At 55.7% G+C, this 25408-nt stretch overlaps 1 protein-coding gene across 1 annotated transcript in view; it reads left to right on the forward strand.

The window, feature by feature from the left end:
* The window catches only part of PTPA (protein phosphatase 2 phosphatase activator), a 33908-nt gene extending 9740 nt beyond the window's left edge, over window positions 1–24168 (forward strand). The window contains exons 3-10 of the mRNA XM_018055948.1: window positions 1030–1116; window positions 6168–6293; window positions 8020–8137; window positions 9614–9713; window positions 10592–10716; window positions 11676–11776; window positions 18898–19005; window positions 22768–24168. Of these exons, the coding sequence (XP_017911437.1) occupies window positions 1030–1116; window positions 6168–6293; window positions 8020–8137; window positions 9614–9713; window positions 10592–10716; window positions 11676–11776; window positions 18898–19005; window positions 22768–22848 (846 nt within the window). The 3' untranslated portion in view covers window positions 22849–24168. The remainder of the gene's footprint in view (window positions 1–1029; window positions 1117–6167; window positions 6294–8019; window positions 8138–9613; window positions 9714–10591; window positions 10717–11675; window positions 11777–18897; window positions 19006–22767) is intronic.

Below are 25408 nucleotides of genomic sequence, written 5' to 3' on the forward strand. Positions count from 1 at the left end.
TTGCCCTGCGCTGTGGGTGTTGCTGTAGCTGATGTGGTGGGCCCGCCCTGTGGCCTGCACTTCCACCTGCAGCCATTCCACAGGCCGCTGTAGGAATGTTCCCTTCCAGACCCTGAGCAGTCACCTCTCAGGGCTTACCTTGGCTTGCTGTGGCCACCCAAACATGGATTTTTTTTGTTTTTTTGGGGGCCATGCCATGCGAGATCTTAGTTCCCTGACCAGGGATCGAACCCGTGCCCCCTGCAGGCATTGGGAGCATAGAGTCTAAACCACTGGGCCACCAAGGAAGACCCCCCACTGGCATCCCTAAGGCTTGGATAAAGAAGAAGAAAGAAGTGAGAGGCGAAAGGGATGAAGAAGAAACAAGACCACATGGAAGTTGCTAGCGCCCAAGAACTGCCTCTTCAGAGGCCTGCGCCTCAGGGCGTTCCTAACTGTGTGCTGGCTGTAACCTGAGCCCAAGGGAAGAGGGTGCCCTACTGGGAGCTGGGGATGGGGGTGCTGGGGGACCTGGCCATGGCTGGAAAACAGCTTCATCTCCTGCGGGCAGGGCATCTGCACACAGGCACACAGCTGGTCTGCCTGTTGGGGGAAACATCTGAAAAGTTCCCAGGGGGCGGACCCTTGGTATAGTATAATGATGGAGCACTCCCCACTCTGCTCTGGAGTTTGGCTGGCTGGGTCCTAGCTCCGTGTCCAGTGATACCTTGGTCTTAGGAGTTACTTTCCCCAAAGCCTTGGTGTCCTCGTGTGTAAAATGGGGACAGTGATGGGTTGTTGTGCAGAGAAACAGCTGGCAGCAGTAGTGAGTGCACAGTAGACTGGCTAGAGGCCTAGGTGTTCTGGTGGTCCTTGGCCAGGGTGGCTCAGGGTCGGGTATTTGGCATTGTCTTTGCACTCTCCGGCTATCAGGTGGGGAGCTGGGGGCAGCCTGGAGCTCCCCAGGCTGGGCAGAGCTGGGGGCTGGCTGGGGTGTAGAGGGTGCAGGTCTGACACCTCCACGTCCTCAATCCCCTCTCTGTTTGGCAGGCGTACGCTGACTACATCGGATTCATCCTCACCCTCAACGAAGGTGTGAAGGGGAAGAAGCTGAGCTTTGAGTACAAGGTCTCCGAGGTAGGCCTGGTCGGGGCGGGCCCTTTCCCAAAACAGCTTCCAGAGCCTGCAGTGGGACTGGTGGGCCAGGTGCAGGAAATACGATCACCCAGACACATGTGCAGTTGACACTGTTGACACTGAACTATTTCTACTTTTTAAAAAAGTCTGTGTAGATGTGTATTTATAGAATTGGGACCAAGGTATACAAGCTGTTTTATAGCCTGCATTTTTGGAGTGGGGGCAAGCCTTGTAGCTTGTGGGATCTTAGTTCCCTGAGAAGGGATTGAACCCCAGGTGTTGGCACTGGAAGCTTGGAGTTCTAACCGTTGGACTGCCAGGGAATTCCCCAGCCTGCACTTTGGTTAACTGGTGTTTCATGTAATTTTAAAATAAAAAATGATCACAAAAGAAGTAAACATGCCAACTGAAGAGATTACTGTTAGAAACTTGTGTGACACTAACCAAAAAGCTTGGCCTCACCCTATATTCCATGGAGAAGACAATGGCAAGCCACTCCAGCACTCTTGCCTGGAAAATCCCATGGACAGAGGAGCCTGGTGGGCTGCAGTCCATGGGGTCGCTGAGAGTCGGACGTGACTGAGCGACTTCACTTTCACTTTTCGCTTCCACGCATTGGAGAAGGAAATGGCAGCCCACTCCAGTGTTCTTGCCTGGAGAATCCCAGGGGCTGGGGAGCCTAGTGGGCTGCCGTCTGTGGGGTCGCACAGAGTCAGACACGACTGAAGCGACTTAGCAGCAGCAGCAGCACCCTGTATTCCTCCCCATAACTGATTCCTAGGGACAGCCCCCTATTAACAGTGTGGGGACTGTCACCTAGACCTTCCCCGGGAGCTCCTCTGCCCTTGAGCCGTGCCCTCACTGGTTTAAACAGCCCCCAAATTAGACTTCGAGGTCATTTCCCCAAACACTGCTGCTCTGAATGCCCCCGCACATAGGTCTGTGTGGGCATTCTTTCCTAAAGTTTCATTCGTAGAGGTGGCAGTTCTGAGGTGAAGGGCGCACACTGCTTGGTAGGGGCGCTTTGGCTGTGTTTCAAAGACAGGGTTGTTTATGGAGGGAGTGTGGGAGTTGTGGGGGAGCTCCTACCCGTGGAAGGTGTGGTCTCGCCAGCTGCTGGCTCTTGCTGTACTCCCACCTCCCAGCTCTGGGTGCTGGGCCTCCAGGGGCCTCTGGAGGTCTTGTTCAGGCAGCCTAGCACTCCCTTGAGCTTTCTCTTATCTCAGACCTCAGGCCCAAGCAGCCTCTCAATGCCTTGGCCACCCAGCTCTCTAGCCTTAGCTTTGGCCTACTGGGGACGGCCTGGCCCTGGCCTGGCCGTCTGTCGACCTGCCGCAAGGCTGGCATAGGCCTCATGCTCCTGGCCACTGACTGGCTGCTGGGTGGCCGAGGTCCTGTGGAACGCTAGACCTGTGTTGGGGATTGACAGTCTTCAAGAGAAGGGAGTTGGTCCACCAGTGACTTCTTGGTTCCTCCTGGGCCTGGTCACTGCTCTGGGGCTTTGGCTGTGGGAGAGAAGGCACCTCCTTGAGCCTGTGGTAAGGAACGCTCAGCTGTGCTCAGTGGGCTGGGGAATGTGGCGGGGGGAGGCTAATTAAAGGAGAGAATTGTAATTACCCCAGCAGATCCTAAGCTGCCAAGTCCCTCTCAGGTCCCTTAATTAGCCCTGAGACTCTGATGGTAGCTGTCCATACAAGCCAGGCATTGTCTTAGAGCAGAGGCTGTTCTTTAGGCAGGATTGCAGCCTGCTTGAGTGCTGGGGTTCTAGAGTCAAGCTGACCAGGTTTTGATAACCTCTCACTTCTGAGCTGGATGGCCTTGTGCCCTCTGACACTCCATCTCCTCATCTGTCGAGTGGGAAGAGCTGCAGACCTACTCATGGCCCCTGGGGAGCATTCACTGTGATCCAGCATTCACTGTGATCCCATGTGTAGGTGTCTTTTTTTTGGCACCATGCCTGGCATGTACTAGGCAACATTATCATTTATCAGCCATTGTTATCATTAGCTGTTTTTCAGTTTCCAGTAACATTGTTGTTGCTTCACTTGGGGCTCTTCCTGAGCTGGGTTCATCCTCACTTAGGGGACAGAGATGGCTAGCGTGGTCTCCAGGGGTCTCCCAGTTGCTACCCACAGCTGACAGGGGCAGCTGAAGGCACCGCACCCAGCACGCGGCCTCCTGTGCCGCCTGCGGCAGCTGCCTGACTCCCCTGCTGCTGCTTGCTCCTGGCTCTTGGTGCAGGGGACGCAGCTGCTGCTGGGGAAAGGGCCGAGGGGCCTGGGATTGGCGTCCAGACCACCTGCAGCAAAGGGAGCGTACAAGAGCCGTGGGGTGGGATTGTCTAGACCCACGTTTAGAAGGCTCTCCTTCCTTTTGGAATTGTCCTATTTTGGGGGACTTAAAATTTAAAAAAAAAATTATTTTCTTTTTTTGTAAAATAAAGCTGACAGTAGATAGGAGGCTTACATTTTGCTGTAGTTTCGTGTGATTTTTAAAATGAAGGCAGAATTTTAAATCGACAAGTAAATTGTACTGGTCCATGAAATCCAAAAAGGACTCTTTGGTCCAAGGAGAAAGAAGGTGGCTCCAATGATTCTCCATGCTTCCTGGGGGTCTCAGCCCACAACTCCTTCCCCTCCAGCCCCTCTCCCCCAGCCAGCCGAACAGTAGAGGCAGCCCCTGCACTCAGAAAGCCCTCTCCAGGAGGACCTGGGAGCCTCTAATTATTCATTGGCCCAGCTGAGCTGGCAGCTGGGGCTTGGCTCCTGCCCACCTCTGAGCACCTTCTTTGTCCCATTCGATGGGTGACCAGTAGTCTGGTGCCTCGTGGGGCCACTCGTCCTCAGAAATCTCAGTTGCTTTGTGGGGCCAGGTTTGCTGGGACCCTGTCAGCTCTTCCTGGTTGACTTAGTTCTTCACAGCGCCAGACAGTGGCAGTGCTTTTGGTCGCGTTTCAGCAATGCAGCTTTGTGTCATCCTGGCCCTATGGCCAGCTAGAAGGGAAACTTCCTCCTCTTACAGGTAACTTTCCTCTCCTCCCAGGCCCCAAGTGTGGGTGAGGGAGGGCAGCACCAGAGCCACCGTCACGCTGTTTGTGCAGACTGCCGTGTGGTCCGTGCCTCCTGGAGCTGCGTTGCAGTGGGGAGGGGGTGCCCTGACTCCCACATACTCCGTTAGCTCAGGCCTGCCGTTTTCCTCCATACTAATATACGCTCGGCTCCCGGGGCCATTTCTGTGTGTGGGCTCAGCAATGGCATACCTGACTGTGCCTTGCCCTCTGGGTCACAACTGTTCCCATGGGTGCCCCTTGCAAATTCCTACCAGCGTGGAACTCCCAGAGACGTCTCCTCAGCCCATTTGTGCCCGGTGGACTCAGGCAGGATCTGCTTCTGGGCAGGACCCCCCCTCCCAGGCCACCCGCCTCCACGTGTCCCCGTGTCGTGCGCCCTGAGCCCTCCCGTACCTTTGTCTTGGCTCGTTTCATGGGCCGTATCTGGAACAAGCACCTTTGGAGCCACCCTCACAGACCTGTGCTGGAGCGAGACAGCCTCACCTGATTTCTGTGTTGAGTAATGTTCGGTGTGCTAACACCGCCTGGCCTGTCACACCGATCCCACTGCTTAAAGCCTGCTCTGTGAGAAAGGCAGAGCTGAGAGATAAGAGCCGGGTCTTAGCCACCGCTGCCCACACGTGGACCTGTGGCCCCAGCTTTCCACAGAGGGAGCAGTTGGAATAGCCCAGATGCTTAGCAGTGAGGGAGTGGGTAATAATCACAGCGCTTCGGTGCAGTGAAATGTCGCTCGCTCGCAAGAGGCTTTCGCAAAGGCCACACTTCTGTGCTGCTTGGAACGAGGGTTGTGAGGGAGCTGATGAGACTACAAAGTAGCGTGTGCCCCAAGACCCAGTTTGAGGGTGTGTGTGTGTAGATGTGCCCTGTCACCCTGTGCCAGACATGCGCTGGTGTGCTTCACGAGTTGCCACTTAGGCCTCAAGGTGGCCCTCAGCATTATTTACCCATTTTTATGCCCATCTTTGAGATGAGCAAACAGGCCCAGAGCGTTGAAGTTACTTGGTCAAGGTTTTGCAACAACCAAATGATGTTTTAACTGGGATTTATTTATAAAACATTTATTTTATTTTTGTAGTTTTGGGTCTTAGTTGCAGCCCAGGGGCCTCTTTCTGGTTGTGGAAATGCGCTTAGTTGCACCACAGCTTGTGGGTGCTTAGTTCCCAGATCAGGAATTGAGCCCACATCCCCTAAATTGGAAGACAGATTCTTAACCACTGGGCTACCAGGGAGGTCCCTTAGCTGGGATATAAATCCAGGTCCAGCTGCCTTCAAAATTCTAACCATGATAAGCAGTGAAAAACACTAAAATGATGATATGGAAGAGTATGTTAAAATGTTAAGACAGACTCTCCTGCTATCTGAAAGTAAGAGTGTTTCTGTGGAACCTTTTGTGAGCAGAAGTGGTGCAGAGGGAAAATCCTTTGCACTGAAAATCCTCTTCGGGTTTCTTTTGGTTAGCAAGAGCCGTTGCTACTGTAGGACCTGAGTGAGAGTGAAGTGGTGGAAAGTGAGCTTGCAGCACCCAGGGGGTGCCTCGTGGCGTTGATTTCCGGGTGGCAGGATTACCTGTCGTTTTTGTTTCTTTCCTTTTTACGTTTCTATTTTCAGTGATGAGCAGGTATTGTGCACTAAACAGAAGACCTCGATAAAATGCAGTAAGGAAAGTCAGGGGTGCCGCTCACGCTTGTCCAGCAGCTGTCCCCGCCCGCTCCCCGACCCCGGGCAGGCCGGCTGGAGAAGCCGGGCGTGGGAGCCGTGCCCGTCCCTCAGCCTTGCGCCGGGCCCTTTCTGGAAGGCTCACTGTGTTCCCCTCGCCCCTCCTTCACGCTCAGGAGGGTTGGGAAGAAAGAGGGACAGCAGGGAGATGCCAGTGGTGTGAGGCCTGGTGGTCACTGTCCAGCAGCTGTTGGGGCTTCCCTCTGTGGCTGTAGCATGGGGCCACTAGTCATGGTGGCTGGGCCCCCTCTGTTTGCCTCCACAGGCCATTGAGAAACTGGTCGCTCTTCTCAACACGCTGGACAGGTGGATCGATGAGACCCCTCCAGTGGACCAGCCCTCTCGATTTGGGAACAAGGCCTACAGGACCTGGTATGCCAGACTTGACCAGGTGAGGCTGCCGCAGGATGGGCTTGGGGGCTGGGGGTGGATGGGAGGGAAGGAAGCGTTCAGATATCAGCACTGGGGAGTTTGTTGAAACAGTAGTTCTGTTCCCTGAAAGTACAAATGCATTTACCCTCTGCTTCAGCTGTCCTCTGGGAATCACCACTGTGGGTGTGCCGCCCTCTGCACAGGGCTGTTCGTAGGTGATGGTATGTAGCAGCAGACTGAAACGGCCCATGTGTCCGTCTGCAGTTTATTATCAGTTGAATAAGCTAGTAAGGCTGCCCCGCGAGTACCATGCAGCTCTAACAGAGAATGGGGAGGCGACTCAGGGACTCGGGGGAAGAGACTGTGACTTCCAGTGGTCCCTCCCTCGGTATCTGTGGGGGATTGGGTCCAGGATCCCCCATAGATACTCCCTTGTATGAGATGATGAGGGTCTGTTGGTCCTCTGTGTCCACGGGTTCTCCATCAGTGGGTCCGAAGGGCTGATTATGCTGTTAGAGGGGAGGCAAGGTGTGGTGCGCATGGCAAGCTGCCTTTCGGTAAGAAAGAGGGGAAACGAGAAAGGTCTGTTTGTATTTCTAGTTGTGTACTGGAAGGATACAGAGGAGGCAAATAAAGTGGTGGCTTCCTTTGGGGTGTGGGGGAGGGGTGGATGGCGAGGAGAGAAAGGTGGAGTAAGACTTCTGAGTACATCCCTCTTACAGTGTGTTCATTTTTGAGTCAAGCAAAGGTAATATTTGTTCAAAGCAAACAAAAAATAAAAATGCAGAGTAGCCACCCTATCCCATAGGTCTGTAGGTCTAGGGCGGGGCCTGGGGATCCAGATTTTTACCAGGTCTCCGGGAGATTCTCATGCCAGGTATTTACAGACTGAAGCTAAAGAAACTTGGGTCCTTGTCCCGGTATTTTCACATGATGGAACAGAGGGAAGTACCAAGGACCCAGCAAAACGCCGTCCTTGTGTAAGAGTGGCCTGGGGCTGCCTCTGGGTGCTAAGGTGGCACATGGCTTATTTTTTTAGTTGAGTTATAACGTAAAGAAAGCTGACAAGTCATAGTTACAGCTTGATAGATCTTAACCTGTTTTCAGCCTTGCATCCACCACTCGTATCAAGCCATGGAACATTCCAGCACTTCCCCAGGGCCCTTGTGCCCCTTTCTAGTTGATATCCCCCAGATTTTTCTCACTGCTCCCCTATAGATTGATTTTGCCTGCTTTTGAACTTCGTGTGTTTGGCTTCTTTTGCTCAGCTTTGTGATTCACCTGTGTTGTGGGAAACAGTGCACCTTCTTGCTGCCCAGTATTCCAGTGTATGACCATAGCATAGGTTATCTGTTGTGCTGCTGATGGACAGTTTAGTTGTGGAATGTTTCCACGTTTTGGCTGCTATCAGTGATACTGCTGTGAACATCCTTGCATATGTCTTTGGTGAACATCGGGCCCAAACTCCCTTGCTGGGAGTATGAAGAAGGAGGACATCTCTGGGGATGTCAGTGAGTTACTCAATGGGAAAGTCAGCTAGCTTCTTTTCAGATCCCTCTCCTCTTGTCCTCAGAGCCGTGCCCTCTGGAGGATCAGCAGATGAAAAGCCACCCCAGGGTGGTCTTTGTTGTGTAGAAATACACACTCTCCCATCTCTTCCTTCTGTGGGCAGTCAGAGCAGGGAGTTGGGATATCTGGGCACCTGCCTAATCTGCTGCTGCCACATGTGTCTCTTGTGTTATCAGGAAGCAGAAAACTTGGTGGCCACGGTGGTCCCCACCCACCTGGCAGCGGCTGTGCCTGAGGTAGCTGTCTACCTAAAGGAGTCCGTGGGGAACTCCACGCGCATCGACTATGGCACAGGTACCTGTGACCCCCGGCGGTGCCTGCCTGGCTTCACTGTGGTTCTTTCTTGGACTGCCTCCTCTTTGCTCTGGGTTGTGTGCAATGAGGGAGCCCTGAGCAGGGAGCCCTGAGCAGGCATCCTGGGGTGCAGTCAGTGCAGGGAAGCCGGCTGCTCCAACTTGGTCCACCAGGGGGAGCCAGTGCCACACATGTGGTGGCCTTGGGAACAGAGCTGATTTCTATTCCTTGTAAAATGGCCTGACTGGCTTCCCTGGTGGCTCAGACGGTAAAGCGTCTGTCTACGGTGTGGGAGACCCGGGTTCGATCCCTGGGTTGGGAAGATCCCTTGGAGAAGGAAATGGCAATCCACTCCAGTACTCTTGCCTGGAAAACCCCATGGACAGAGGAGCCTGGTAGGCTACAGTCCATGGGGTCGCGAAGAGTTGGACACGACTGAGTGACTTCACGTTCACGTGAGCTTATCACCATTCCCAAACTGACAACTTACTGAGCACTTACTATATCCCAAAACAGCGCTTACAGAAACCCTGAGAACTGAAAGAGCCTGGCAGTTTCTGGCAGTGCTGTGGGGCATTTCTCTCAGCCACAGTGCCCATTAGAGGGAGCGCTGCGGCACCTTAAAAAAGAAAGGGGGTTTTCTCTATTATGTAGGTCAGGGTGGCTGGGGAGGGCCCCTGCTTTGATAGGCCCGTCTTGCCTTGCCTTTCCTCACTGAAGCAGGCAAATGCAGGAGCTGCTGCTCTCTGGGGCCCTTCCCTTGCCTCTAGAGGAGCCTACGCCAGAGGGGCAGGCCTGGAGAAGGGCCCCCTTGGACCTGGGTCCTGGGAAAGTTTTGTCGTCTGCTCCCCTGATGCTGAGGAACAGGCTTATTATCAAGTGAGACTTTCAAGGGCAGAGCTTTGACTGTGACCAAACAACCTGTAGGGGAGAGAGACCAGGTCAGCAGGGACTGGGTCTTTCCTCCACTGCCAGATACTCCTTGTTGTACAGGGGTGATGACTGCCCCTGTGTGGTGGTGGCTTGAACTCTAGCTGGTCATGATCCCAAACTGTGCAGCTGAAAGTACCAGCTCATAAGCATTCCAGGCCCTGGGAGGGGCCCAAGGAATCATAAACTATCAAACAAGGGCAGGGACTTTTGCCTCTGTCCCGTTAGCGCCTGATCTGGACCGTGACTGCTCCTATAGTAGGTGCTCAATAAATAGGGTCGAATTGATGAGTGAGTTAAACCTCCCAAGTAAAATGTGAATGCCTATGTAAGAATCGCCAGCCTGGGCCTTTTAGGAGTAGAATTATAGTACTGGTGGTTCTTAAAGGGACCCTGGTCTTTCTGGATGGGGAAGAGGCCCCTTTACCTCCATGTTGACCTCCTGCCTTAGATGGGAAGTTATTGGCGATTTGGACTCCAGTGAGGCTGAGAACAGTCCTACTCCTTCTGGAAGACTGTCAGCCTCGGCTCTTTTTTCTCCCCCAGGACATGAAGCAGCCTTTGCTGCTTTCCTCTGCTGTCTCTGCAAGATCGGGGTGCTGCGGGTAGATGACCAAATAGCCATTGTCTTCAAGGTGTTCAATCGGTGAGTGAGCCAGGTGGGAAGTACGGCTGCTGGTGGGAGGAGAGGCCGGGGGGTCTCTTTCCTCCTTGTTGCTGTCAGACTGGGGACAGGGCCCTGGCAGGAGCTCCTGAGTGGCTGTGGGTTCTCTCGTTCTGTCCTAATCAAGCCATGACTGTAAACGGGGTGTCCAAGACTCCTCCTGAGAGCTTCAGATTCAAGTAAAAATCAGTGAAGGGAAAGTTACCTAATGGCTGCTGATGCTTCTGTGGCATTTACCACACAGAGGTTCTTTCTAAGCACCTTACATGCAAGTCTTAATTCTCGTGACCACCCGAGGAAGTAGCAGCTGTCATTTTCATTTTACAGATGAGGAAGCTGAGGCATAGAGAAATCAGGTCTCTTCACTGAGGTCGTGGCCAGCTGAACCCAGGCAGGCAGGCAGGCTCTGACCCGTTCCCCTCACCACCCAGGCCACCTCCCTGCACATGGGTGTGTCTCAGTCACCAGAGGGCATTGACACGTCTGCTCTGGGTCCCACTCAGGTGCTGCAGAAGCAGTTCCTGAAGGGATCTAAGGGGTGAGCTCCTTGGACTCTGGCGAGAGAAGCCGCAACTCCTGCCCGGGCTCTCGCCTTGTCAGGAGGTGATGGCACTAACCCCCTTTCCCGGTTGGTGTATTGCCTGTTTCCTGGGCCATAGGAGGCTGAATGTGAGACAGAAAAATGAAGCTACATTATTTTGAGTGTATCGGTTGATGTGTAACTTGGCGCGTAGGCTTTAATTGACCTGTTGCCCTCCTCGGTGGTTCTTTCTAGTCTCCTCTGCTCCACTGGCTGAAGGGCTGAGACTTGTCTTTCTGCTTTTTGCTACCCACCCGCCCTTCCCCACCCTCCGGTGCAGGTACCTTGAGGTTATGAGGAAGCTCCAAAAGACGTACCGGATGGAACCGGCCGGCAGCCAGGGTGTGTGGGGCCTGGATGACTTCCAGTTTCTGCCCTTCATCTGGGGCAGTTCGCAGCTGATAGGTACTGAAGTGGGGCGCGGACCCCCCCACCCCTGGTCCCCCCTCCTCCCTTCCTTTCTTCCCCTCCCGCTCGGGGCACACGCTGACAGCTTGTAAAGCAGGCATCAGACCAGCTATTGATGGAGCCGGCTTGCTGCCGACCTGCTGCTGTAGCCTGCGGCGTGGCAGGCCAGGGAGGCGGAGGCCACGCACCACCGAGATAATGGGAAGTGACACGGGCTGGGTTGAGGGCACGCGCCTGGCGCACAATGGACTGGTGTGAGACGCTCCCCCACTCCTGGCCACAGCTGCAGGGTTTTATGTTGAAAATGAGGGGTTCTTTTGACTCGATGACCAGTGTCATCCACTGTTATTATCGAGCTGTGCACAGGGGCCCGTCGGGGAGCTGCTGCCGGATGCTGGTCGGGGGCCCGCCCACTGCGAGCCTGCTCTGGTGGTGGTTCCCCTCACCTTCCCACGGGCCAGCCAGAGCGGGTTAGGGTTCCATGTCTACATGCATGTAGAATTCACTGCCTTAAGAATAACATTAGCAAAGGATGCTGTGTTGAGTCCTTGCCCTGTGCCAGGCCCTGCTCTCGGTGCTTCAGGGAGATCATCTCGAGGACCCTTGGCAGGGTCTTTGCCAGCAGACCGTTAGCACTGACCTGGGCAGGCACCGTGCTGAGGGCTTTAGGGCGGTGCTGATGGTCAGGTACCCTCCCCACTCCCAGCCCTTACAGGGTGTTCCTATCCCCACTGCACGGATGAGGAAACTTGAGTCGCATGGCTGGAAAGAAGCAGGGCTGATACTCATTACACTAGAGCACACACACACGGCCATTTATTGCTTCTGCGAGGTCAAGTGTTGAGGGCGGAGGGGCAGATCTTCGGCCCTCGGGCGGGTGTTAGCGGGGCTGGTCTGCTGTGGCCCGGTGGTGCCAGTGCCTGGTTCTGAACCCTGGGGCTCTTTGCTGCTTCCAGACCACCCGTATCTGGAGCCCAGGCACTTTGTGGATGAGAAGGCTGTGAACGAGAACCACAAGGACTACATGTTCCTGGAGTGCATCCTGTTTATCACTGAGGTGAGAGAAAAGGAGTGAGGAAGGGGCCCCCGGCAGCCTCCGGGCCAAAAGGGCCTGAGGAGCCAGAGCTGCTGTCCGAAGGGGGCGGGGCCACCCCTGAAGCAGGTTATTGAAGAGGAAGCCCAGCTAGGCCTCTCTGACAGGCGAAGCCACCTTCTGGCTGTCCAGGATCTCCTCCCCTAGATCAGTTTCTGCTGGAGCTGACGGATTAAGACCTGGTCATTAGGTGGACTTGGTGACTGATAAAGCAGGTCTGAAGGGTGGGTGGATGTCAGCATCTCTTGAGTGGGCCCCCCGGCATCTGTAGAGCTACTTGTGTGTGAATGTGTGTGATGGAGCCTTTGTAGGAGTTGGAGAGGCTGGAGTGGACAGCCAAACAGATTTCTGTTGAAGGGACACACCTCTGTTGGTGTCTGAGGACAGGGGCCACATGAAGTGCTGGAAGTGACAGTTAGTAGGCCTGGACCCTCAGGCCACCCCGCGGGGATCATTTAGGTGTGTGTTGTTATCCTGCTAAAGTAGGATCTCCCACAATGTGGCCTTGGACCACTTCCTCAGGGTCACCTGGGGAGCTTGTTAAAATGCATGGTCTTGGGCCCCACCTCAGCTTTCTGAATCCGAATCTTGGGGGACACACGCTAGGACCCTGAATTTAAACACAGGACATGTGCAAGGTGACTGTGCATTAAAGGTGGGGACCCACTGCTTTGGGGGCCTCTCAGTTCAGTCAGTTTAGTTCAGTCGCTCAGTCGTGTCCGACTCTCTGCAACCCCATGAATCGCAGCACGCCAGGCCTCCCTGTCCATCACCAACTCCCAGAGTTCACTCAGACTCAACGTCCATCGAGTCCGTGATGCCATCCAGCCATCATCCTCGGTCGTCCCCTTCTCCTCCTGCCCCCAATCCCTCCCAGCATCAGAGTCTTTTCCAGTGAGTCAACTGTTCGCATGAGGTGGCCAAAGTACTGGAGTTTCAGCTTTAGCACCATTCCTTCCAAAGAAATCCCAGGGTTGATTTCCTTCAGAATGGACTGGTTGGATCTCCTTGCAGTCCAAGGGACTCTCAAGAGTCTTCTCCAACACCACAGTTCAAACGCATCAATTCTTCGGTGCTCAGCCTTCTTCACAGTCCAACTCTCACATCCATACATGACCACAGGAAAAAACATAGCCTTGCCTAGACAGACCTTAGTCGGCAAAGTAATCTCTCTGCTTTTGAATATGCTATCTAGGTTGGTCATAACTTTTCTTCCAAGGAGTAAGCGTCTTTTAATTTCATGGCTGCAGTCACCATCTGCAGTGATTTTGGAGCCCCCAAAAATAAAGTCTGATACTGTTTCTACTGTTGCCCCATCTATTTCCCATGAAGTGATGGGACCAGATGCCATGATCTTAGTTAGCTTCCCTGCCTAGTGCCTGACCCCCACACACTTCCAAGGGGGACCCTGGCTCTGCCTTCTGCAGAGGTCCTGCCCGCATTCTCTTTCCTGATGCCTACAAGCATTCCCCCTGGCACTCTCGTGGATCCCCCCTCCCTGTGGGGGCTGCTCTCTCTGCTGCCCATTCTGTCCCCTGAGGAGGGGCCGCCCGGTTAAACAGCTGTAGCTGCAGGCTCTCCTGGTCAGCATTCGGCTCAGGCCTCTGCCCGACTCCAGAGGCCAGAGGGGAACGACACGTTTTTCCAAGTCAGCAGATGAAGCCTGTTCTGACGGCTGAGTGGCCGCCGCTTCATTCTCTGAGATCTGCTGCCTTCAGCACTGTAGGCAGCCCAAGGTCGGAAGGACTCCAGGGCAGCCTGGCTGGCTGCCTTGGGAGCCAGTCATATGCTGCTGTCTCCAGACTAGGTCGGGAGGGTCTGCAGAGCCCGGAGACACCTGGGGCTGGGTGGGGAGAAGGGGTGGCTTCGCAGGCCCCTCTAAGAAGCTAAGCCAGTTAGGCTCCCCCAGGTGGCTGGCCAAGCCCCAGGGCCTCTGTCAGTATCTAATGAGGCAGAAGACCAGGCTGGGCCTCAGAGAATATGGGAATTGACTCCATGTTAAAATGTATTTTTATTTATTTGTTTGGTTATGCTTGGTACGTATAAAAACCCAAAACCTTCCCAAAATTTGGGACGCAGGTCTTCTGCTAGAGGAAATCCTACAGTGGCCGCTCAGTTCAGTTCAGTCGCTCAGTCGTGTCCGACTCTTTGCGACACCGTGAATCGCAGCACGCCAGGCCTCCCTGTCCATCAGCAGCTCCCGGAGTTCACTCAGACTCAAGTCCATCGAGTCCGTGATGCCATCCAGCCATCTCTTCCTCTGTCATCCCTTTCTCCTCCTGCCCCCAATCCCTCCCAGCATCAGAGTCTTTTCCAATGAGTCAACTCTTCTCATGAGGTGGCCAAAGTACTGGAGTTTCAGCTTCAGCATCATTCCTTCCAAAGAAATCCCAGGGTTGATCTCCTTTAGAATGGACTGGTTGGATCTCCTTGCAGTCCAAGGGACTCTCAAGAGTCTTCTCCAACACCACAGTTCAAAAGCATCAATTCTTCGGCGCTCAGCTTTCTTCACAGTCCAACTCTCACATCCATACATGACCACTGGAAAAACCATAGCCCTGACTAGACGGACCTTTGTTGGCAAAGTAATGTCTCTGCTTTTCAGTATGCTATCTAGGTTGGTCATAACTTTTCTTCCAAGGAGTAAGCGTCTTTTAATTTCATGGCTGCAGTCACCATCTGCAGTGATTTTGGAGCCCCCCAAAATAAAGCCTGACACTGTTTCTACTGTTTCCCCATTTATTTCCCATGAAGTGATGGGACCGGATGCCATGATCTTCGTTTTCTGAATGTTGAGGTTTAAGCCAACTTTTCCATTCTCCACTTTCACTTTCACCAAGAGGCTTTTTACTTCCTCTTCACTTACTGCCATAAGGGTGGTGTCATCTGCATATCTGAGGTTATTGATATTTCTCCCGGCAATCTTGATTCCAGCTTGTGCTTTTTCCAGCCCAGCGTTTCTCATGATGTACTCTGCATATAAGTTAAAGAGGCAGGGTGACAATATACAGCCTTGACGTACTCCTTTTCCTATTTGGAACCAGTCTGTTGTTCCGTGTCCAGTTCTAACTGTTTCTTCCTGACCTGCATATAGGTTTCTCAAGAGGCAGGTCAGGTGCTCTGGTATTCCCATCTCTTTCAGAATTTTCCACAGTTTATTGTGATCCACACAGTCAAAGGCTTTGGCATACTCAATAAAGCAGAAAGAGATGTTTTTCTGGAACTCTCTTGCTTTTTCAGTGATCCAGCAGATGTTGGCAATTTGATCTCTGGTTCCTCTGCCTTTTCTAAAACCAGCTTGAACATCAGGAAGTTCACAGTTCACGTATTGCTGAAGCCTGGCTTGGAGAATTTTGAGCATTACTTTACTAGCGAGTGAGATGAGTGCAACTGTGCAGTAGTTTGAGCATTCTTTGGCATTGCCTTTCTTTGGGATTGGAATGAAAACTGACCTTTTCCAGTCCTGTGGCCACTGCTGAGTTTTCCAAATTTGGTGGCATATTGAGTGCAGCACTTTCACAGCATCATCTTTTAGGATTTGAAATAGCTCCACTGGAATTCCATCACCTCCACTAGCTTTGTTCATAGTGATGCTTTCTAAGGCCCACTTGACTTCACATTCCAGGATGTCTGGCTCTAGGTGAGTGATCACACCATCGTGATTATCTTGGTTGTGAAGATCTTTTTTGTACAGTTCTGTGTATTCCTGCCACCTCTTCTTAATGTCTTCTGCTTACGTTAGGTCCATACCATTTCTGTCCTTTATCGAGCCCATCTTTGCATGAAATGTTCCCTTGGTATCTCTAATTTCCTTGAAGAGATCTCTAGTCTTTCCCATTCTGTTGTTTTCCTCTATTTCTTTGCATTGATCGTTGAGGAAGGCTTTCTTATCTCTTCTTGCTATTCTTTGGAACTCTGCATTCAGATGCGTATATCTTTACTTTTCTCCTTTGCTTTTTGCTTCTCTTCTTTTCAAAGCTATTTGTAAGGCCTCCTCAGGCAGCCATTTTGCTTTTTTGCATTTCTTTTCCATGGGGATGGTCTTCATCCCTGTCTCCTGTACAATGTCACGAACCTCCATCCATAGTTCGTCAGGCACTCTATCAGATTTAGTCCCTTAAATCTGTTTCTCACTTCCACTGTATATTCATAAGGGATTTGATTTAGGTCATACCTGAATGGTCTAGTGGTTTTCCCTACTGTCTTCAATTTGAGTCTGAATTTGGCAATAAGGAGCTCATGATCTGAGCCACAGTCAGCTCCTGGTCTTGTTTTTGTTGACTGTATAGAGCTTCTCCATCTCCGCTAGGTGGTGCTAAAGAGACACTGAACTTAGTGGAGGTTTTGATAACAGTTGAGGTAGAGGCGTGAACTGGGAGGAGGCGGCAGGCCGTCGAGTTCTAGGTTGTTCCTCACGCTCTGTTCAAGGCCTGGTTTTCACCCTGGATCTGGTGCTTGGGCGTGGTGGGCGGCGCTGGACGCTAGTAGGGGCATGCCGCAGAGCTCAGAGTGCTGACAGGGGCCCCTCTCACCTATTTGGCCGGCCCTGAGCCGGCTGGTGCGGTTCCTGTTGAAGGCACACATGGAGCTAGTTCTCCAGAGTCTGGGCTCAGCACCCAGACAGGGCTTTCGCAGCCCCTCGGTGGTGGTGAGGGAGGCCCTGACTGACGGTCGCAAGGAGCTCTGTGTGCCGTGGCCTGCGTGCTGTGGCCGGGGCAGGGGCAGTGTTGCCTCTGCAAAACCAGGGATTTGCTAGGGCTGGCGCAGCTGGGAGACTGAACAGACGAGTCGGAAAGGAGACCGGGCCAGCCTGGGACCTGCCCTGGTGGCCCTGGGCCTCCTGCACAAGGCCCTCATGGGGCAGGCTTCTCCACCTCAGGAAATGCAGCCCTGGCGCCTTTAAGAGCCCAGGGCAGGCAGGAAAAGAATTTCAGTTTCAATCTGGCTTCTAAATTTGGAGTTTTGGGAAGGGAGGGATCAGATTTCAGCTGGAAGGGAAGGAGCTGACAGGAAGGCGCTGTGCAGAGCCTCCCCCCCATCCCATCCCCCCTCAGTTACTGACAGAGGAACCATTTACAAAAGGCCGATTCTCTTGGGAGTGAAGAGGCAGGAACGCAGCGTCTGTGAGTAATTTCCTGCTCAATATGGCTGCTCTGACTCACACAATTCCCCTGGGGTCACTGCGGGACTGCAGCTCGCTTGCTCCTTCTAGCTTTTTCTTCTCCCTTTGTGGCTAGAATGAGCTAATTTTTTTTTTTTTTGTCTTCTCGACCCCGTTCCTTTTTCCCCTCATCTGTTTTCCTTTCCAGAGTTACAGAGGCTCCTTCCAAAGGACTGAAGGGTGGGGGTGGGCCAGCCCCTCTAGAGAAAGCATCTTTGGCCTTTCCAGGGAGGGGGCCAGGGCCTCTGGGGCCTCGGGGCTCAGGCCTCCCCCTGGCTCTGCCAGGGTGCCAGAGAGGCCTTTCGGCTCGCCATCCCGTGCCCCTAGTGGGGAAGGCTGGCCCACGCCCCCTTGCTAGCCTTGGCCTAAGAGCCCTTGTTGAGCAGACTCGTGGAGCTGCAGCTGTGACAGGCCAGCAGGGTGCCTCCTGGGTGGTTTCTCACAGGGCTCAGTCCAGAGTGAGACTGCTTCTATAGCTCCAGTGATCCCTGAGCTTCTCAGGGCCTGGAAGTATGCAAGAGAGGGCTGGAGCCTGGCACTCCTCCTGTGGGGCAGGGCGCCTGGGGAAGGGGCGGGGCGAGGGGAGGATGGGGGTGGAGTCTGATGGAGTGGGGCTCCGGAACAAAGCTCTGAGGGCTGAGGATGAGGGCCAGCACCTGCAGGCTGGGGGCCCCTGGCTGCTTTCCTGGAGGAAAGAATCTTAAGAGAGAGGAGGGGGAAGTCTGGGTGAAGGGACCAGCCCAGGAGAAGCCCAGTGGGGACCTTGGGCCATGGCCTCGCTGCTCAGGGAAGGAGCCCATTGTCCATGCTACTGAACCTGGGGGTTGAGACAGGTTTTTTGGGGGGACTTGGGCCAGGGGAGGGAGATGACGGGTAAAATGGCAGCGTTTTCAGCTTCGATCTTGCAGTTTTGTAAGAGTTGCCCTCCCTGGGGGAGTGAGAGAGTGAGTCCACAGCCATGGGTGAGGGCTTTGTGCTCATGGGGCCCGCACTCATGCCCCAGTACGGAGAGGGGGCTGAGGGACCCCATCCCTTCCCCTGGAACAGCTCTCTACCAGCTCTGCCTCCACACACAGCCTCTTCTGGAACCTTCCACCTACTCGAGGTCCAAGTCAGCTTTCTCGCCAGCTCAGCCTCTGCTTTTCAGACTCTTTCTTTTGAAGCCTGCGCTCAGGGTGCTGAGCCCCGTACCCCAGCATCAGCCGGGGAGGGGGCAGTGTGGAGGGGATTGTGAACTACCTGTTAATAAATACAGATGTGCTGGCCTTGTGCTGTCTGAGGGGTGGACTCAGACGCATGCGTTTCCTCATCTCAGCGCTGGTTTCTGAGATCATGGGGGCTCCATTGGGCCTGCTGCAGGATTTCTTCCAAGAGGAGGGACTGGGACCGTACGGTCCTTGCTCCTGCCTGTCCCTTGCTGCTGGGGTTGCCGTCCCTTCTCCACTCGGCTGCCAGGTCAGGCTGGCCTTCTAAAGACCTTCCTCCCGCATCTGCTGCAGGTGACCGTGTTTTTCCCCTCTTTTCCTTCCTACCTCCGTCTCCCATGAAGAAGGCAGTCAGGTGCTTGGGCTTGGTCCAGGCCCTCTCCCAAACCAACCCTTCCCTAGGCTCTTCCAGCTCTGCCTGTGGCAGGCCAAGAGGGACCCTGTCTCTGGCACGTGTGTATATGCGTGCGCATGGGCACATGCACTCGTGCGCCTGCCTGCACGACTGCCACCCCATAGGTGCATGCTGCCACCTGGTCTTCGTGAGAGTGTGTGTGCGTGTGTCTGTATACATGTCCATGTGTGTTTGTATGCATGTGTATGTTTGTGCTTACATGTTGCGTGGGTGTACACGTGTGTGCTGGAGCAGCCTTGCTGCAGGGGAGCAGGGGGTAGGCTCCAGGGCCCACCTTTCCAGCTTGTGAACTCTTCTTTTCCAGATGAAGACAGGCCCCTTTGCAGAGCACTCCAACCAGCTGTGGAACATCAGCGCGGTCCCCTCCTGGTCCAAAGTGAACCAGGGTCTCATCCGCATGTATAAGGCCGAGGTGAGTGGGGACTGGCTGGTGCTCTCGGTTCTGGGCGCCCTCTCCCCGACCCCACTGTTCTGCTCTTGGTCCAGCTCTGAGTTGTGGGCCAGCCCCCTCTCACACCTGAGGCCTGTGAATCTCTGTTTATGGATGGGCAGCCAGAAAAGCCCTGTGACTGAGGCCAGATCCTGCTGCCCCCGGGTCTCTGTTCCCACTTGTCAAATGGCTGGAGGCCCTTCTCAGCTCTGTGTCCTGTGGGGACGCGAAAAAGGAAACAGGCTTGGGAAAAGGCTCTATCCTTTGGAGACGTCATCCAAAGTGCTGTTTCTCCCACTTTGGTGTGTCTGATGGCCCCCAGGTGTTGGGGGGAGGCCTGGGACTGCATTTTTAATAACCGCTCCTGGGGTCCTCCCTGCTCTCCAGTCAGAGCAGCAGGGAGAAGTATGGGCCTCTGGAGCTCCCCCTGCCGGGAGGCGGCTGCCCTCTCTCCTGCCCCCTCTGCTCGTCCTCCTTGGCACCCTTCTCCCATCCAAGGACGTGACTTTTTCTCTGGCAAATAGGGAGGAGACATTTCTTCCCGCTCTGTCCTTTCCTCTAGCTTCTTCCACATCTTAGGCAGACCAATCCTAGAACTGCTTGACCTTGACCCGGGAGGGCCTGCCGTGAAGTCCCTCACCCAGAGCAGTGGGTCCCAAACTCCCCTCTTTTCACCCTTCGGCTGGTGGTCTCAGGTGTTGTTCTGCAGGTGCTTCTTTCTTGACCCTTGGTCATCCCTCTCCAGGGAAGGGGAAGGTTGTCTAGGTGGCCTCCTTACAGCCAGAGCTCACTCAGGGCCATTAGCAGAGGCAGAGGAGCAGGAGGGGCAGGGGGCAGGGGGCAGTGGCTGGGAGTACCAGCGCTTCCAGTGGCCTGGATCCCTCTATGCTGCCCTGAAGGGGTTAAAGGCACTGGGACTGACCAGGCCTGGCCCTCTCCCTCCCTTCCGCCCCTTCCCCCTCCGGTCCCCTTCCTCTGGACTTCACATCCTGTGTTTAGGTTCCAGCCCACATACCTCTCTAATCTGAGAGGAGCCTTTGCTGGGGCTGGGCAGGCTCCATCCGGCCCTCAGCCCTCCACGCTGGCCCTCCTGCTGGAGAGTCCCCAGGGCACTGCCCTCTGTGTGTTCTGTTGTTATCGACCCCTCCCCACCCCAGTCCCACAGTGGGTGCTGAAGGGGTCTCCCCGCTGCCGCCCCCTCCAGGCCCCCCCAACCCCCACCCCCGCATAGGCTGGACTCTGGTGCCTTCCCTGCCTGGGATGCTGTCCTTCCTGCAGGCTCTTACTTGAGTGACTAAACTTAATCTTGACCTGGGCCCCTAAGGGTGGAACAGAAGGCCCTGCCTCCGGTCTCTACCTGTGTCCAGAGGCAAAAGAACCCTGGCCGACAGGACGAGGGAGGAGAGGGTAAGACTGCAGCCCTGATGGTGCCGCACAAAGTGGTCGAAGGTGGAACAGCTGTCCGTGTGTCTCTGGCTGTTAAACACAGGAGGTCAGCGACTGAAAACTGCCCGTAGCTCAGGACCAGACAGAGGGAGCGCTGAGCAGATAACCCAGCGCCCTTCCTGAAGCCCAGAGGTTGCGGCTCTGGGTGCGTGCAGCCTGCCAGCCACTGTGTGGTGGCCGTGCCTTGGTTGAACCAGCTCTTAATAGGGCCACCGAGTCCCTGTAACCTGCAGCAGCCATTTATAAGCTGCCAGCAGGTCACCCTTAGTCTGTGATCCCTGGGCTTGTGGAGTTGCACGCTCCCTGAGCAGAGGAAAGCGAGGAATGGACTCGCTCTTCCAGACAGGTTCCGGTCCTTGGGGACCTTGGGTCCTTGGGGACCTCCGAGGCCTGCCAGTTGTGAAGTGCAGATGGGGGTTAGCAGAGGGCAGAGCCCCAGACAGAGTTGGCTGCGGGAGAGGAGCTGCCCTGAGCTGCCACAAAGGCCTGTCCAGGCCTGGCGTTTGGGCCCAACTGTCTGCATCTTCAAGCTGCCTGTCTCGGCCTTTCTAAGTGGAAGAACCAGATGCTTCTGGGGCCCTTGTTTTGGGGGGGTGGGCCTGTCTTTCCTGAAGGCTGGCCCCATGCAGGTGTTCCCTTCAGAAGGGTCTGTCAGGATCGAGGAGCCCCTTCTCTCCCTGACTCACTGGGAGCTGGGAGGGCCGCCCACTGAAAGGTCTGGACTCAGCCTGGCTGAAGCAGTTGCTCTGTCCAGAGCACAGGTATTGCCGGCACAGGTCACTGCTCTGGAGAAGAGGCCCGGCCTGAGGCGCCTCTGCTGTGACCCTGGCGTTCCACTTCCTTTGCCCCAGGCAAGCCCTTTGCCTTTAGCCCAGTTCCTTGCCTCCTCTGACCCTGGGGAAGCTTGTTTGGGGGATCCCTGAGGGTGGAGTGAACAGAACCCCTGCTCCAGCCCCGTAAGCCTCTTGCCTTTGTAACTTCTCAGGCCTGAAAGTTAGAAGCAGGTCGACCTTTGACTCTTTCTGGAATTCCAGGGCCCTGGGGGCCCCCCTTTGACAAACTCCTACCACTTCCTTCATGACCTAAGCACAATGGCAGCTGCCTTTGCCTCTGGCCTGGATCTGCTGCTCCTCCCCGCCAGGGGCCACCCCCAGCTGCCTGCCCCCGATTTTGTCTGCCCCGGGCCCAGGAGTCTGACTGTGGCCTGGAGGTCTGCTCCCTCACACAGCTTAGCTCCCCATCCTTCCATCATAGATTTCCCTTCCTGCTCACCTCCGGGCCCTCTTCAGGCCTTGTGGACCATCCCCCACTCTGAGACACAAACACACACACACACCCCACCCTGACACAAACACACACACACACACACACACACAGCTGGCAAAGGCCCCTTCATCTCTGCTGCTGGCTCTTGAGGTCAGGGACCCTGGGCCAGCGCTGGCCTTTGTTCCTCTGAGGTAGCAGAAGGAGGAGACAGTAACAGGATGGGACCCTCGCCCTCTCTGTGGCCAAAATCCTATTCCAGCCCAGCCAGGAGGTGCACATCCTGCCTGCCTGTGCAGCCAGAGGTCTGAGAGGAGGCCCCCCTCCCTCGCATGCGCGGGGCTGCTGCCTGTGCAGGCCCTGCTTCTCCCTTCCTCCCCCCTCTGCCACAGCCCTGGGCCGAGGCCCTGGCCCGACTGGCTTCAGGCAGCTACCCCCCTGCCTAGCGCGCGTGTTCTGTGCCTGAGCACTGGGCTGCTGGGAATTGCCCTGCGGTGGGGGAGTGGGGGGCCGTCAGCCGGTTTTTCCTGTCTCACTCTGAAGTGCCAGGATGCCTTTTTCAGTCTGGAGAACTGAAAAGTGGGAAAACGGGCCTTGGGCCTGTCTCAGCTGGCGTCCTGGTGTATCCCCATGCCTCTTCTCCAGGGCGGGCCCTGGGCCAGGGGTCCCCGGGGTCTGGAGGGTTCTTTTCCCCTCTGGGCCTAGTGGTGTCATTTGGCTGCCCCGCTTCTCGGCTGCTGCCTTGTGCGGTTGGGCTGCCTTCTCCCCCCATCTCCTCCTCCTCTCACTCTCCTGTCCTTACCGGGGCCTGGCCTGATTGTCGTGGAGTGGGCGGCTTTGGGTGGGAAGGGCTGGTCCTCCCCAAAGGCTTGGGGGCTGCTCTGGGGCTGGGCCACTCCTGGGCCCTGGGCGGCCACCTGCTGCAACCGCACATGGGAGTCGTCCGGGGGTCTGTCCGAGGCCTGAGCGGCCGGGCGGGCCTTGGCAGGGCGCCGCGCAGCTCTCACCTGTCCTCTCTGCCCCTTCTCCTCCCAGTGCCTGGAGAAGTTCCCCGTGATCCAGCACTTCAAGTTCGGGAGTCTCCTGCCCATCCATCCCGTCACGTCGTCGTGCTGAGAGCGGCCTGTCCCGGCTGCTGTTCCCGTGCCTGCCCTCCCTGACTCCAGCTGCTGCCCCCCCCACCCCCTCCCCTTGTTCTTTCTGTTTGATGAGAGGCTGTTTACTGGGGTGGGTGCTGAGTGCAGGGCTGATGGAGGCTCAGGGCATAGGGCTGAAGGACCCAGGTTGGGAGAAGTGACCAAAGTGTGGCCAGTTTCCCGACTTGCCCTGCGGTGGACGGGCAAGGTGAGGGGGCCCCGCTCCTGCCTTGGCCTCCCGCTCCTTTCATTCAGTCCCATCTGAGCCCAGGCTGACCCAGCCACCGTGGGGTGGGGGGAGGTACTCGGCTGTGGCCATTGCTTTCCCTTGCAGGTTGCCTTTCTAGGGGTTGGAGCAGCTGCTTCCCCCGTGGGGTGGGGCAGTTTCCTAAGCCATGTTTGGGTGGGTGTCTGGGGGTCCTGAGGGCTGGAGGCTGAGGCTGGCAGCCAGCCTGGGGTGGGGTTGGGAAGGGAGAAGGGTGGACTTTTCTGGCCAGTGACCCTCCCAGCTCCTCCTCACGCTGACCACTGGCCTGTGTGGGCCCCTGTGTCCAGTGCCTCATCCTTGCTTTTCTGCTCTCTGGCTCCAGAGTACCCTCTGGAGGGCCTGGCAGGGCTTGCTCCCCAGACTCTCCCTGGCTGGGAGCGGGTGGTAGAAACTCCAGAGGAAAGAGGGTGGGCCGGGGGCCGGGGGTCGCACCTGGGCTGCTCCCTGCATTCTCCTGCCCCGCTGCTCCTGCTCCCTCACTGCTGCTGCTTCTGCAGGCCCCTGGTGGTGCTTCCCGCCCCTCTCTCTGGGCGGTGGGTGAGTGGGTGCAGGAGAGCTCCGGGAGCAGCAGCCCCGCCCCTCGTCCTCCCACCTCCCCGGACTTGCCCAGTGGGGCTCCAGGAGGAGCTGTGAGGATGGGCAGGGGCAGGGCGGGTCCGGAATTGGGGTGGAGGGGGTGCTAGCAACGGCCGGCCAGCTCCAGAGTTTTCTTCTGGGGGAGGGCTGCTCCCAGTCCTGACTCTCCGCTGCCCCCTCCCCATATCTGGGCCCACCCACCCTTCTGGGAAGGGGGAGCACCTGAGAAGCACAACTGAGGGGCTTGGCCTTCAGGTCTGGGCCAATGGCCTGGGCAGAGGCTGGGACAGGGGCTGTAAGAGTCACAGAAATAGTTTCCTAGGAGAGGCTCAGCGCCTGCCTCCCCCCAGGGCCCACACCACCACCTTCCTGGCTCCTCCTCCCCTGTGCCCCTGGGCCCCCCCAGTCCTGGCGCCTTTGTTGCTGTTCAGATTAAAGCCTCTGTTTTGCACCTGCCGCCTGTGTGAGGTGTCTTTCCATGCCACGTGCTTGTTCCCTCCACACGACAGTCTGTCCCCCATCAGATCCCCTTTCCTTGAGCCAAGGAGTCTAGGGCTTGAGCTGTTTCAGCTGGGATCTGGGGGGCCTGAGCAGGCTCAAAGCTGAGCCCTGGGCTCAAATCCTGGTTGTCACCACGCCCAGCTACAAAGTCTTAGGTCAATTACTGATTCTCTCTGATCCTCAGCTTCATCGTCTATAAAATGAGGATACTCATAGGGTGATTGTGAGGAGCCAGTGCGGGGTGTGAAGTCCTCAGCACAGGGCCTGGCACACAGCAAGCGCTCTGCGGTCACTGTGGCTGTTCCTGAGCCCCTGGGTCAGCCCCGAACTGGCCTGAGAAGTCCTTGGACTGGGCCTGACTGACTGTGAACTGGGCCCCTGAAGTTTTTAAGGGGGTGCCTTCTGCACTCTCTCCACTCCTCATGTCCACGTCCTGCTGGAGTTGGAAGTCTGGGTTGGGCTGCTGTGCCCTAGACTTGGCTTCTGTCTTCAGACGAGCCTCCAAAAACAAGATCCCTTGGCTTTTGGCCCAGCCTCGGAGGGGAGGCCTCACACAGGGCAAGGAGAGCCTGGTGGCCAAGAGCCCTGCATTTGGAGTCAGACTGATGTGGTGGCTTGGAGACCCTGATAGTTGACTTCATGTCCGAGCCTCTGATCAGAAAAATGAGCAAAGTAATATTTGGGTCATGGATTCTGGGATTCATTCATTTCTCAAATAGTGGCTGTATTTTCCTCATTCTAATGTTGATGCCAGTAACTCAACATACCAAGATTGTTAGGTGGTGGTGCATTACTATAAAGAAGGAGAGCAATTAACTAGAGAGGGTCAGCAAGGTACTTGAGCTACAAGGGTCAGGAATGACCTGAGCTGAGACCCCAAAGAGGAGAAGGATCTGCTGGCGAAGGCAGGGGAGCGAGCAGCAGAGGTGGCGGAGCCCCTCTGAGGAGGGGAGGGAGAGGAGGCCAGGCTGGTGGGGCGGGGGTGCGGGGGTGCGGTGCGGGGATGGCCCTTGTGAGCTATATGTCGGTGTTTGGAGTCCAGCTCCAGCTCAGCTTGGAGTAGTCTGGTCTGTGCCTGTGAGACTGGTGGCCTGGATTAGGGTTCAGGGTGGAAGTGGTAAGTGGTCTGGTTTAGGCTGTGTTTGTTCAGAGTATCGCTAACAGGAAGAAAGCGCGAGAAGGAAAAGAGGAGCCA

The sequence above is a fragment of the Capra hircus genome, chromosome 11 (assembly GCF_001704415.2).
Source record: "Capra hircus breed San Clemente chromosome 11, ASM170441v1, whole genome shotgun sequence".
In the NCBI taxonomy this organism is placed as follows: domain Eukaryota; kingdom Metazoa; phylum Chordata; class Mammalia; order Artiodactyla; family Bovidae; genus Capra; species Capra hircus.